At 59.1% G+C, this 14,401-nt stretch overlaps 1 protein-coding gene and 1 long non-coding RNA gene across 2 annotated transcripts; one reads left to right on the top strand and one right to left on the bottom strand.

The window, feature by feature from the left end:
• The first annotated feature begins 5,595 nt into the window (after positions 1 to 5,595).
• On the top strand, positions 5,596 to 11,455 carry MYOG (myogenin). Its single transcript, XM_064635881.1, has 3 exons — positions 5,596 to 6,138; positions 9,612 to 9,693; positions 10,844 to 11,455. Exons 1-3 carry the CDS (start codon positions 5,680 to 5,682, stop codon positions 10,963 to 10,965), a joined length of 663 nt encoding a protein of 220 aa, XP_064491951.1. The 5' UTR covers positions 5,596 to 5,679; the 3' UTR covers positions 10,966 to 11,455.
• Positions 11,456 to 11,664: 209 nt separating this feature from the next.
• On the bottom strand, positions 11,665 to 14,354 carry LOC135402641 (uncharacterized). Its single transcript, XR_010425198.1, has 2 exons — positions 13,230 to 14,354; positions 11,665 to 12,796 (listed from the first exon to the last, which is right to left on the bottom strand). It is a non-coding gene; the product is annotated as an uncharacterized LOC135402641 (long non-coding RNA).
• Positions 14,355 to 14,401: the final 47 nt, after the last annotated feature.

Here is a 14,401-nt window from a genome sequence, read left to right as displayed (position 1 = left end):
CCGTGCCCTGCTCACCGGGTCACCCCCTGTGTGTGGGGGGGTCACCCCTCCCTGTGCCAGCACTGGCTGTCACTTGTGGTGGGGGCGAAAAATTGGGGCAAGCACCAGTTTGTGCCCTCAAAGCCCCCGAGCAGCAGCAGCAGCCCCGGTCAGAGCGTGGGGGGTGGAACGTGTCCCCCCGTGGGGACAGGATGATGGTCACCCCCCCAGGGATGGGGGCTGGCAGCCCCCCCAGCCCCCTCCCCGCGCTGTCCCAGCCGTCCCATCCCGGGGCTGTGTCCCCTGCCGAGGGGACACTGCTGTCCCCAGGTCCCGTCCCCGGGCGCTGTGCCATCCCCCTGCCAGGACAGCTGTCCCTCGGGGGGGTCAAATGGCCGCCACATGTCGCCGCTGAATCCCTCACATTCATGGAGCTTCCTCCCAACACCCACCTGTCCCCCAGCTCCCTCCAGCCCAGACTCCCCCACCCCGCCGAAAACGGCCCCTTGTTGACAAAGCCGAGTCCCCCCTCCCCTTGTGACACGTGCGGGGACAGCCCGGCCGTGCCACCGCGCGGGGGGGCGAGGGGAGTCAGGGATGCCCCTGGCATGGGGCGACTGCAGAAGGGAAACCTGCTGTCGGGTCCTTTAGTGGGGTCCTGCGGGGGGGATCCCTCCTCCAGCTGCAGTTCGGGGCTGGGAAGGGAAAGGGAAAGGGAAAGTGGAAGGGGAAAGGGAAAGGGAAAGAGGAAAAGGGAAAGGGAAAGGGAAAGGGAAAGGGAAAGGGAAAGGGAAAGGGAAAGGGAAAGGGAAAGGGAAAGGGAAAGGGAAAGGGAAAGGGAAAGGGAAAGGGAAAGGGAAAGGGAAAGGGAAAGGGAAAGGGAAAGGGAAAGGGAAAGGGAAAGGGAAAGGGAAAGGGAAAGGGAAAGGGTCATGTCCAGGCCATGGGGTCGGGCAGGGAGGGAGGCCAGGGCAGGGCAGAAACACAGGAGATTTGGTGCTGGAAGAGGGGCAGAGCTTCAGTGGGGGCAAGGAGAGAGGTCAGGGCACCCAGTATGGTCCCTGAACTGGGACAGACTGGTGTGTCAGGGCACCCAGCAGGGTCCCTGGACTGGGAGCCAGCTGGGGCACCTGGTTTGGTCTCCAAACTGGGATCCTGGCAACTGGTGAGGTCGGGGCACCACAGGAGAGTTCCTGGAATGGAACAGGATGGAGGGTTGGGGCACACCGAGGGGAGTCAGCAGAGCACCCACTAAAACCCCCAGACTGGGTCCAGTGGGTTGCTGTGCTGGCACAACCAGGATTGTCCCTAGACTGGGATCCAGAGGGCTGGGGCCGCTCAGGCCCCCAGTTGATCTCTCTGTTGATCTCTCACCCCCCTCCCAGGTCAAACAGTTGAAAAACAAAATAAAACTGTTCTCCAGCCGGATTTTACGGCTCCATCGTGATCCCTGATGGGGAAAGTGAGTCTCAGAGGCTGGACCCGGCTGGGAGGGGGGTGGGGACCGAGGGTGCTGAGCCCCGCGGGGACACGGAGCTGCAGGAGCAGCCCCAGCCCACCCCCCTCCCAGCCCACCAGCGACCCAAACTGGGCGAGTTGGCACATCCGGGCGAGGAAGGGGCTGTTGGCCGGTCCTGCCACCACTGACAGGCAGCAGGACACCGTCCCCCATCGCAGGGCATCACCCCTCATCTCTCCTCACGGGCGGGACCCCAAACCTACCCGGAATTCCCAAGGGGATGAAACGAGGCTGGGGCTGAAGGGGGAGGCTCTGCCCCGGCCCCGGCCCGGCCCAGCAGCTGTCGCCGTCCCAAATCTCGGGCGAGCAGGCACGTCGGAAATCCCGGGTGTCGGAGGAGGGCTCTGCTCCGCATTCCTCGGCCGGGAGCGGGGACGGGGCCAAGCATCTCCCGCCGCCTGCAGCTGCTCCCAAATATGTTACGACTTGTCACGGCGGCAGGAAGGGATGTCGGGTGAGCCTGGAAAGCCAGAGGGGACACGGGACGAGGGGGTGCCCTGCCCAGTGGGGGTGGAGGATGGGTCCGACTGGAAGTGGCATTTTGGTAGGACCCCTTTCCTGCGCTGAAATCCCGGTGGGATGATCCCTGGCCAGCCCCAGCCTTTCTCCCCCTCGGTACTCGCACCCTGCAGGTGTAGATGCTGCTTTGGGCACCCGATTTGCTTCACCAGCCCCTAAAGGCGGCTCTTTCTGCCCTTTCCATGGAAGGAGCTCAGTCGGATCCATCCCCACCTCCAGGGCAGGGACTGCTCCGTGCGCCGGGCAGGGATGTGCTCCCGGGCACGGAACAGGGAGAACACACTGAGCACTGGCAGGGACATCCACTGGGCTACAGTACCTTCACCTGCATCCCCAAACCCGGCAAATCCTCCCCATCAGCGGTGCTGGGAGAGCAGAACAACGGGGGCGGCCCCGGGGTGTCTCTGGGGGACTCTGCTCCCGGCCCCGGCCTGGCTCGGGAAGCTGCCCGGAGGAGCCAGGACAAACCCTCCCGGCCGGGATTTTCTCAATGGACGGGTATTTTTGGCAGGGCCCGGCGGCCGTGTCGGGGTGAGCCGTCCTCGGGAGGCCTCCGGAGCCGGGGGGGAAGGTCACCCCGTGACGGATCGCAGCACGTTCTGCCCGGGGCTCGCACAGCGTCGCCTTTGTGCTGCCTCGCAGCCGCCGCCATCGATCACGGGCTAACCTGACAGCCGGCAGCGCTGCCCTAATCCCCCGCCCGCTCCCGCGCACCCGGGCACCGCCGGCAGCCGCCTCGGGCACCCCAAACACTGGGAAAGGCCGCCTTGTGCCCCCAGCAGGAGCCTTTGGGGTGCCCAGGGTGGTGTGGGCCGTGCTGGGAGCCCCCCATCAGCCCAGAGGTCCTTGGGTGGTGGCTGCTTGCCCGGCGATTATCCGATTTGACACCAACCGGGATGATCCTGCCGGACCCACAGACCCCGCTGTGCCACCGCCATGCCCAGGCTCGGGGTCATCCTTGGCACAGAGGGGCTGATGGAGCTGCTGGGCTGCAGCTGGGCAGGCACAGGGTTATCCCAGCACAGGGTTATCCCAGCACAGGGTTATCCCAGCACAGCGTTATCCCAGCACAGCATTATCCCAGCACAGGGTTATCCCAGCACAGGGTTATCCCAGCACAGCATTATCCCAGCACAGGGTTATCCCAGCACAGGGTTATCCCAGCACAGCGTTATCCCAGCACAGGGTTATCCCAGCACAGCATTATCCCAACACAGGGTTATCCCAGCACAGCGTTATCCCAGCACAGCGTTATCCCAGCACAGCGTTATCCCAGCACAGGGTTATCCCAACCCAGGATTATCCCAACGCAGCATTATCCCAGCTCCCACAGTGTGGGATGACACCCCCAGGAGGAGCTGGAGCAAGTGCAAGTGCTGGGGCTGCCACCCCAGTGCGGTCCCTGTTCCCCCAGTGCCCATCACACGCTGGCTCTGGGTGCCCTGCTGCCCTTGAGCTGTCCCCTGCCTCCTCTGCCTGCTCAACTGTGGGGACATGGTGGCCTTGGTGGCCTTTGGGGGCTGGCTTGACCCACAGCTCCTGGCCAGGGACAGGTGACATCCAGCCCCTGTCCCCTGGTGCTGCCCCTGTTTACAAAGTGCAAATGCTTGGCCTTCCCTTGTCCGGGTCCAACACACCCTGTTATGTCACCCCCGTGTCCCTCAGGCTCCAAAGGTGTCCCTGCAGTTCAGAAAAGCTCATTTATGAGGTGGGGTCGGGGTGGTCCTGCAGTTCAGAAAAGCTCATTTATGAGGTGGGGTCAGGGTGGTCCTGCAGCCTCCCCTCACCCAGGGGCTCACCAGGGTCGTGCCCACCAGTAAGTGCCACCAACAAAGGTCCCCATGAGCGAGTTAAGTTGCCTCACATGACAGTGACAAGCTGATGTGAAGCTCTTGGGCCCAGGTTATCCTCTCTTAACACCTTCACACCTTCCATGGGCTCCTCTGCTCACTCAGGGATGAATCCTGACTCTTCCCAACTGTTTCAGTGCTTTTCCCTCAGCAAGGCCCAAGCTGACGCTTCGATTTCTTTCCTTCTGGAGGATTTTGGGGTTTGATTGACCCTGGGGAGCCCAGGGGCTGTGCCAAGGATGAACCTCAAGGCTGTGGGTCCTGCTTTCCTTGGTGCAGACTTTCACAGATGTTAAAGCCACGGGGACAGCAAATCCCCAGGGCTGGGACCCCAGGAGAGCTGGAATCAGGGTGAGGGAGTGTCATAAACCTCCTAGACCCAAAAAAGTCACTTCAGAGGGAGAAAAGTATCGTGGTGGGTTCCAAAAAGTCCAGAAATCAACCCAAAGTGAGCAAGGGTGCTGGTGGCAGGCAAAGGGAATGTGTTGTGGCACAGCCTCTCCAGGGAGGGGGGATTTGGGGAAGGAAAATCCCGGCAGGGTTGGCCCTGCACTTTGCTGACATTCTTTCCACTGACCGATCCCTCAGCTGGAATCTGGCCTGGAGCAGGAATAGGAGGAGATGGGAGACGATTTCTGACGTTCCTGATGGAAAAAAAATCCTCTCTGAATTAAAGATAAAGCTGGAGATGTGGTCAAGTGGTTGGAATCAGCAGGGAAGGGCTGGGGGTGGGTTGAAATCCCACCCATGCTGCTGCTGCCGCTGGTTGTGCCTCAGTTTCCCCATCGGGAATGTGGGAGCAATGTGTCTTTTCTGGGAAAGGGCTGTGTCAGGAGGGCATTGTGGCTTTGGTTATCCACAGGGACAGAGGCTGGGGCAGCAGGATGGAGGAGATCCAGCCCAGCCAGGCTCTGCTGTAGTCATGTGGGAGAAGGTGTCCTTTGGCTTTGGTTCATGGGAGAAGCCACAAGTGTGGATTTGGTGACAAAAATGTGATGGACTCAGCTGGGCACCTTCAGGGAGCCCACGGTGGAGGAAAGGTTGGGCCTGGCACCTCCTGCCTGCTCCTGCCTGCCCCATTCCTGTAGGACAGGCAGCAGGGACAGCAGCTGGCACAGGGACAGCCCTGGGGATTGGGCTGGACCTCGGGGTGCTCCCTGTGCTGGGATATCCCTCCCGGGGCTGGGTTCCTGCTCTTGCCCACGGCTGCAGCAGCAGTGGGGTCAGGGCTCCGTGCACCAGCGGGATGGGGCCATGGGGAACGTGGGACAGAGCAGGATCGAGAGGTGGGAATGTGGAGCAGTGGGAATGCTGTGCCAGTGTCAGATGTGACCACAGGGAAGGCCCCGGGGTTGAATGGCACACGAAGGGATGAGGGGGATGAAGGGGTGAGGGTGCCCAGCCCCCGTGGGCTCCCCCAGCCCGGCCGTAACTGAAGGGACCAGATGAGGCAGGAATTCCAGGGGGGAGCTGGCATTCCTTCCAGCCGCCGGCCCCGCTGGCACCCGGGGCTCACACAAAGCCCTCGTTCAGGGGGTGGCCAAACCGCCCCCCCCCGCCGTGCCAGCCCCCCCGCAGCCCCCCCAGCGCCGGGCACTGTAATCCCCGTGGGGAGAGCACATGAAATCAGACGGACAAGTTTTGATGTGAGGCAGCAGCTTAGGCCGGGCTCAGGTTTCCTTTAGGTTTTCTATATTTATCTCCGTGATTTAATGCCAGCGCCGGGGTTTAAATGGCACCGAGCAGTTGGCGTGGGGAGAGGGAACAGCCGTCCCCGAGCCGCACACACGTCCCGGAGCCCCCCGAGCGCCCATGGAGCTCTTCGAGACCAACCCTTACTTCTTCCCGGAGCAGAGGTTTTACGACGGGGAGAATTTCCTGGGCTCCCGCTATGAGCCGGCGGCGTTCCCCGAGCGCGCCGAGGCCTCCCTGTGCCCCGAGGGCAGGGCGGCTCTGGAGGAGAAGGACTCGGTGGGCGAGCACTGCCCCGGGCAGTGCCTGCCCTGGGCCTGCAAGGTGTGCAAGAGGAAGACGGTGTCCATGGACCGGCGCAGAGCGGCCACGCTGCGGGAGAAGCGGCGGCTCAAGAAGGTGAACGAGGCGTTCGAGGCGCTGAAGCGCAGCACCCTCCTGAACCCCAACCAGCGGCTGCCCAAGGTGGAGATCCTGCGCAGCGCCATCCAGTACATCGAGCGGCTGCAGAGCCTGCTCAGCTCCCTCAACCAGCAGGAGCGGGAGCAGCGGGAGCTGCGCTTCCGCCCCCAGCCCGCGGTGAGCGGCGCCCGGGGCCGGGGGGCACGGGGGGAGTGAGGACACGCGGGTGGGGAGGGATGGGGGGATGCCCTGGGGGGATGCCCCACTGATGGGGGTGGTGCTCTATAGGGGTACTGCCCAATGGGGGCGATGGTCTATGGGGTGATGGTCTATGGGGTGATGGTCTATAGGGGTGCTGCCCAATGGGGGTGATGGTCTATGGGGTGATGATCTATGGGGTGATGGTCTATAGGGGTGCTGCCCAATGGGGGTGATGGTTATGGGGTGATGGTCTATAGGGGTACTACCCAATGGCAGTGACACCTCATCGGGTTTCGTTGGATGGGGTGATGCCCTGTGGGGTGATGGTCTATAGAGGTACTGCCCAGTGGGGGTGATGATCTGTGGGGTGATGATCTATGGGGTGATGGTCTATAAGGGTGCTGCCCAGTGGGGGTGATGTTCTGTGGGGTGATGATCTATGGGGTGATGGTCTATAAGGGTGCTGCCCAGTGGGGGTGATGTTCTGTGGGGTGATGATCTATGGGGTGATGGTCTATAAGGGTGCTGCCCAGTGGGGGTGATGCCTCATGGGGTTTTGCTGGATGGGGGTGATGCCTCACGGATGGGGGTGATGCTCTGTGCAGGTGCTGCCCTGTGGGGTGATGCTCTATGGGGTGATGCCCCATGGGATGATGCTCTAGGGGAGTGATGCTCTATGGGGGATATAGGTTGTACCCTATGGGGGTGACACTCTATGGCAGTGACAATGCTCTGTGGGGTGATGTTCTATGGGGGATCTGCCCAAAGGGGGTGATGCCTGATGGGGATGATACTGTTTAGGGGTGACACTCTACATGGGTGATGCCATATGGGATTGATACTCTATGGGGACAGTGCCCTTGGGAGGTTATGCCCTATGGGGGTGACATTATGGGGGTGACAATGCTCTGGGGGTAATGCCCTATGGGGGTGACTCTCTCTGGGGGGTAGTGCTCTGTGGGACGATGGTCTATGGGGTGACGTCATTTAGGGGTGAGCCTCTATGGGGGTGATGCCTGATGTGGGGGATGCCATTCGGGGTGACAATGCTCTGTGGGGTGATGCCATTCGGGGTGACACTGTCTGGGGGTGATGCTGTAGGGGAATGATGCTCTATGGGGACACTGCTCTACGGGGCTGATGTTCTGTGGGGGTGATTCTCTGTGAGGACGATGCCCTATGGGGACGATGCCCTATGGGGGTGACACTGTGGGGTTGATGCTCTGTGGGATGGTGCTTTATGGGGGGCGATGCCATTTCAGGGTGACACTGCTATAGGGGAGTGATGCTCTGTGGGGACATTTGATCTATGGGGTGATGTTCTATGGGGGTGACCCTCTGTGAGGCTTATGCTGTGTGGGGACAATGCCCTGTGAGGGTGATGCCATAGGGGAGTGATTCTCTCTGGGGACACTGCTCTATGGGGACATTGCTCTGTGGGGTTGTTCTCTATGGGGGTGACTCTCTATGGGGACAATGCCCTATGGGGATGATGCCATAGGGGAGTGATTGTCTATGGGGACGTTGTTCTGTAGGGACATTGCTCTGTGGGGTTGTTCTCTATGGGTTTGCTCTCTATGGGTTTGCTCTCTATGGGGTTGTTCTCTATGGGGTTGTTCTCTGTGGGGTTGTTCTCTATGGGGACAATGCCCTATGGAGGCAATGCCATAGGGGAGTGATTCTCTATGGGGTTGTTCTCTATGGGGACAATGCCCTATGGGGTGATGCCATAGGGGACTGATTGTCTATGGGGACATTGCTCTATGGTTTTGTTCTCTGTGGGGTTGTTCTCTATAGGGCCAATGGGGCCACTGCTTTGTGAGTGACACGTGCCTGGGCCTGGGAGGGATCACACAGGTGAAAATGAAAGGAGTAACATTAAAGTAAACTAAACCAAACTAAATTAAAATAGCACAGAGTGAAATAGTTAAATCCATAACATGAAAAATAAATATAGAAATAAAAATTAAGTAAAAACATAAACTGCAAAAATCGAAGCATGAAATGTAAATAAAATAAAATAACACTTTGAGGGATATTTTCAGCTGCCCTCTGGTTCCTGGGGGAGGGCCAGGTGTGCACTCTGAGCCTTTGGAAATGGGAAGGTATGGAGGGCTATAGGCACAGATGACACAGGTGGAGATCAGAGATACAGATCTATAGGCAGATGATATAAACATATGTATATGATATATATAGGTGACATGAATATTGATATAGATTACACAGATATATAACAGATATATATAAATGTTATGGATATAGATATATAGAGAGAGATAAATAGAGATAAATCATGTATAGATATAGATAATTTGTATATAGATAATGTAGATATGGATATAAATGTCATAGATAAAATAGAGATATTTAGATGTATATATAGATACAGACAAAGAGAGACATAGAGATGGATGATATAGAGACAGAGGGACTTTATAAGATATAATGAATAATGATGAATCCCAGAGATTCACCTGCTTCAGGGATTTAAGGGCCAAAGCAGCAGGAACCAGTAACCCAACATTTAATGCTGAATAAAGAACTGGAAAAGCTTTCAGGCCCCATCCTCTTCCACATTCTCAGGACTTCTCAGTATCCACTTGGATGCCAGAATCCAATTTCCACTTCCCAGGGTCCACTTGGGTTTGGGGGGCTTTGGTGGCTGTCCCTGCAAAGGTGTCCAAAACTGTGTCACTTCTGTCCTGAGCTGCCCCTTCTCCCAGGGGGGATGCAAAAGCCAATATTTTTTTGGGGAAAAAAATCATATCTGTAAGAATTTCCTGCTTCAGCGGGAAATAAAGGCAAGTGTTAATTAATTATCCTGTGCTGCCTTGAGCTCGTGGACCCCAAGTGCCATTTCTGGGGCCGCTATGAAGAGCTGGGCCCTTGGGGTTGCTCCCAGAAATCCCATTTTGGGTTTTACCCGAGCTGGCATCCACTCCTGGATAAAGACACACTCCAAAACAAGTTCATTCTAAGCTCCCATTTCTCAAGCTGTCAGCTTTTTTTCTGGGAAACAACCACCAAGCCCCAAGCCCACAAATCAAACTGCCAAAAGCTCTTTCCAAGGGACCCCCGCGGGGTGGCCCGAGGGCATCCCTTTTTGTGGGCCTGACAAGGTGATTTTCAGCAAAAAGCTGTTTTGCCCAAGGCCATTTGTGCATCTCCAGCCCTTTCTCTGGGTAAAGAGACACCTTTTGACCCGCAGTGAGCAGGTGGCCCCGTTTCTCTGTGCCCAGGGCCCAAAAAGGAGGTTTTCCAGCCCCGATGGATCCCGGGGGTCACGGGCACTGTTGGATCCTTCGGCTGCTCTGCAGGTGTGGGGGGATGTTCTCACCTCCACAGGGGTGTTTTGTTGAGCTGGCTGGGCAGCCTGGGGTGGTTTTGGGGCGGCTGCTGGGGCTGGAGGAGGTGACACCCATGGTTGGCATCTCAACCCCTCACAGGCGACCAGTGAGTGCGGATCTGGCCGCTCGTCCTGCAGCCCCGAGTGGAGCACCCAGCTGGAGTTTGGCACCAACCCTGCAGGTAAAGAAGGTCCTCCTCACCTGGCTGTGCCACCCCACAGCCTCCCTGGGCTCTGGAGGGAGTGAGGACAGTGGGGGACACCCCAACACAACACTGAGCCAACCCCCCCAGACAGAGGAGCAAAGGAGGGAAGGAGCCTTGTCCTTCTCTCCCACACCACTACTGCAGAGGGGGGAGGTCAGAAATCCTCCAGCACCTCCTTGGCTCAATTCTCAGCAAATTCAGGCTTCTCCAAGCCCTGATTTCACCAAGACACCAAATTATGGGAGCCGAGAAACTGCACTGCAGCAGCCCGGGGTCCTGGTGGCTTCACCCCCAGAAAGGCTCATCCCTGGACATCCCTTGATCCCTCCCTTAGAGAGCTGGGGAAACAGAGGGGAATGAGGATCCTCAGAGTCTTCTCCATCCCAGAAAGGGCGGGCAGGGGGGGAAAGGGAGAGGGATGAAGACAATCATAGCTGGATCTCTCCCAGAAAAAGGGCTGGGGAAGAGGATGAGGGTGAGCAGAGGCAGCTCCATCCCAGAAAGAGCTGTGGTGCTGAGCATCCCTGAGGATCTCGAAGCATTCCTGAGGATCTTGGAGCCTTGCTGAGGATCTCTGAATGTTGCTGAGGATCTCGGAGCATTCCTCAGGATCTCTGAGTGTTGCTGAGGGTCTGTGACTCTTGCTGAGGATCTCTGAGCATCTCTGCCTCAGGCTCCCTTCCCTCCCCACTCCCCTTCCCTCCCCACTCCCCTTCTGCAGCTGCTGATCATTTTTCCATGATTACAGTTATTTCCACCACCCCACCCCCCCCACCCCCCCCCCCCCCCCGCCAACCAAATCCACCTGTTATTTTCCCCAGAAGGCAGAAACTTAAATCCGGTTTTCCAGCAGAGAATAAAACCTAAAAACCATCAAAAAATGCCACCCCTCGTTGCTCTCTCATCCTTCCCCAGGGTGGGAGCTGGGAGCAGGTCCCACTCTGGCCACGGGAGGGACCACAAGGTCATAGAATTGTGGAACAGAAGCAGCAAATTCAGGTCGGAGAAGACCTTTAGGATCATCAACCTGCACCACCACTAAACCCCGTCCCCCGCGGAGCCGGGAGCTGTCTCCCAGCTCGGGGTGCCTGTCCCCAGCGGTGTCATCCCCCCGTTGCTCCCACAGATCCCCTCCTGGCCGAGGAGGCGGCAGAGGAGCGCGACCTGCCCTCGCTGTCCTCGCTCGTGGAGAGCATCGCCGGGGACGGCGCGGCCGCGACCTTCCGGGAGGAGCGGGGCCAGAACTGAGCCGGCACGGACCCCCGGGGCCGGGAGGGAGGCGCTGGAAGGGTCCGGCCGCCGGGAATCACAGTCACCCCTCCGGCAGCGCTGGAACCGCTCGCCTCCTCCCCGCTCCCCGCGGAACGCTCCGCCCGACCCGGGAACGAGACCGGGGAGAGGTGGGATGTTGGCAGTGCCCAGCCCTTGGCGCCGGGCTCTGCTCTGCTCCCCAGTCTGGGGGTTTTGGGGGCCAATGTGTGTGCTGGGTTCGCTTTGCTGGTGTTTTTTCCCAGATGCTCCTTGACCAAGGGCTCTCTCCGACCCGGAGCCTGCCCCGCCTTTTCTACTCAGCGCTGTGTGCAGTTGCCATTTAGGGGTTTGGTTTTTTTAATTATTATTTTTGCTAACTTATTTGGATTTTTTTTTTTTTTAATAAAGGCATTCTTGTTTGGACTGCTTGGGGTTTTCCTTTAGTGCTGTTCCCCTTTGTGCAGGCTGCCCCAATTCCCAGGTCGGAGTTTTTCCATATCAGAAAATCCAGCTGGACCTCGGTGCAGTCACTCAAGTGGGAACTGGTTGTGCCACTTTTAAATCAGCCCTTGAGAGACCAGTGGTTTGAGACCCCCAGCAGCTGGGGCTCAGCCCTGTACCCCAAGGCTCCTGAGGGGGCTAAAGATTCATGGTATTTTTAATTTGGCCTCTAGAAAGAAGGCTCGAGCCCAGCACTGTTTTAAAATCCTGTTTATTGGAACACACATACATCCTTTCCTGACCCGATCCAGGGTTTGGAGTCCATGCAGTACCAATAATATGACGAAAGAAATAGGGCATCGATATAAAGGGCTCACTGACTCTTCAAATTAAAAAAATATTTAATACTGTATTAGGCAAATAATACACCGAAAAGACGCCGTGACTGTAGAGCCTCTCAGATATTGCACTTCCAGACAGCACATGATAAGTATAAGGTCATTCCAGCCATCAATAAATATCACATCAGAAATAGGGGCCACACAAGGCAAACGTGGCATGAGGAGACGAAGAGATCCTACCCTACAGGGGGGAGAAATGGGAAGAGTTAAGAGTCTCCTGGATTGATCCCCGCCCGTAGCCTGGAGGCAGGAGGGGAGAGCATCTCCTCTGCACCTGGAGGGGAATGGGTGGGCACATCCCTGGGGGGGCTCTGGGTGCTCCCGTGCGTCCCCCCGGGCCCCCAAGGAGGGTCCCCCTCTCCCGTGGGTGCCGGCACCGTCCCGGCACGGAGCCAGAGCGGGCAGTGCCAGCCCTTCCCACGCAGCCCTGTCAGGCAGGCACGGCCCTCCCGCTCCGGGGGCACCCCACAGCACCAAAATGAGCACCTGGGCAGTCACCGCCCTCCTCACCCCCCGCGGCCCCACCCCACACACAGCACCGGCCCTGGCACTGCCCACGGGGCAGCCCCTGCCCGGCACGAGCCTGAATCTGCCTCGGCTCCGAGTCCCGTGGGCAGCAGCATCCCCACGCCCGGGGCTCGGGCGGGTCGGCCCACGGGGGTTTGGCACCATGACCCAGGCGGGAGAAAGGGTCCCAAAGGTCACAGCCCGCTCTTTGGGGCGTCTCTGTGGCCCCACGGGGTGGCCCCGCGCTGGGATGGCCCCTGGAGCACATCCCCAGCCCGGGCAGTGAGGGCAGGGCGGGGGGGCAGGCCGGGGTGGGAGCCACGGGGGGAGCGGCGGGTTCACAAGCAGGAGGGACAGGTCCTGGTCGGTCCAGAGCAGTGAAACTGCAGCTTCTGGAGGGTCGGGCCGAGGGACAGGCACGGGCTGGGCTCTTGTCCTGAAAGGCAGCCAGCACGGGGCCACTCGAGAGCGGGGATGTGCTGAGGAACAGAGCGGGAGGGGTCCTGTGAGAGGGGTGGCTCGACCCCAACAAACCTCGTGGGAGCAGGCAATGATCCTCCTGGCACAGGAGAACCACGAACCCACGGGTACAGCGGGATCCCAGGAGCCTCTCAAAGTGCTTGACCACCCTTCCCTCACCTCCCACCTAGAATTGCACCCTGGGGGTCCCCAGCGGAGCTGGACAAGCCAGGGATGGACAGAGCGCCCGGGGTTGGGATGCAGAGAATCCCTCCCGCCTCTCCTCGGGGTTCCGAGAGCCTCAGGCAGCAGCTCCCCCACCACTGAGCTCTCCACAGCCCCCCATGGCCAGGCAGACCCTGGAGCAGGCAGCCAGCCTGCCTGGCTGGGGCTGGGCCTCCTGCTCTGCTCTGTGCCCACCCAGCCCCGAGGCCTCGCTCCCCTCACACTCACCCGGGCCGGGGGTCCCGTCTCGCTGACCCTCAGCACGAGTACGTCCGCACTGTGGAGGTCTCCAGCCTCGGTGACCCAGAGGCACCAACTGGGAGGGAGCCAAAGGGCAAAGCAATGGGTGACTGCTCCAACCAGCCCTCAGCTCCCCCAAAAACCGCCCCGTTCACTCAGCAGTCTGTGCCCTGCAGCCACATGTCAAGGGCCAAAGGAAGGGGAGTGTTTGGCCAGGCCTGGTGCTCTCAAAGCTCCAGGGTATTTGGGAAGTGGCCTCTTGCCATCCTATTTCTGGGCAGCTCCCTGTGTCCGGGTGGGATTCTGTCCCAGGCTTCACTGCCTCAGCCAGGTGGGAATTGCAGCTTCCAGGGATGGAGTGGGAAAGGTTGAAGAGAAGTTTGACCCAAACTGCTGGATGGGAAACTGTGACATTGGAGCCAACCTGGAGGCAGGAGGAGAGCTGAGCCTGGGGTTTGGAGCTGGGAGGTGAAGGCACAACTGTCCAGTTTTCATTCCCCCCCTCATTTCCAAGCCTGCTGACACCAGCTCTGCTCCACTGGGGATGTGACACATGGTTTGGGACAGGGGGACCAGGCTGCCTGGCCCAAGGGACAGAGGCTGGAGCTTCTGTCTCCCTACAGCTCTGGAAGGGACCAGGATACCTGGAAGGAAGGAGCTGTGTGGTGGTGGGGCAGAGCCTGGGACACGTGTGCTCAGGAACAACACCCAACTCCAGCAGCAGAGCAGCCAGAGGGTCCCTGCAGGCCCTGCCAGCCTCGGGCAAATGGAGCTGGTTCATCCAGGCCCCTTGGGGAGGGTTCCAAAGGGCAGGAGGGACAAGGCTGGGCTGCTGCATCCTGACAGTCCCAGGGCTACCCCACCAGGCTCAGGCCTGGACACCAAACCCAGGGTGACACAGCCCCATTTCACCCCCCAGTCCAGCCCCTCCCTTGTCCGTGTGGTTCAAAACCAAGAAATAACACAGGAGTGAAAGAACCTCCTGGAAAAAACATTTACAGCAGCCAGGGGCTCAGAGATCACCTGGACTGAGCATCTTAGGTGAGCAGGAAGCCTTTCTCCTCTCCCACTACCTTTCCCTTTCCCCTTTCCCTCTCCCTATTGTCTTGTCTCTTTTCCTGTCCTTTCCCCTTCCCTTCTCCCTTTCCCTTTCCCCTTCC

Source organism: Pseudopipra pipra, chromosome 25, assembly GCF_036250125.1.
Source record: "Pseudopipra pipra isolate bDixPip1 chromosome 25, bDixPip1.hap1, whole genome shotgun sequence".
NCBI classification, from domain to species: Eukaryota; Metazoa; Chordata; class Aves; order Passeriformes; family Pipridae; genus Pseudopipra; species Pseudopipra pipra.
The sequence above is the reverse complement of the archived record's forward strand: the minus strand, read 5'-3'. Positions and strand labels throughout refer to the sequence as shown.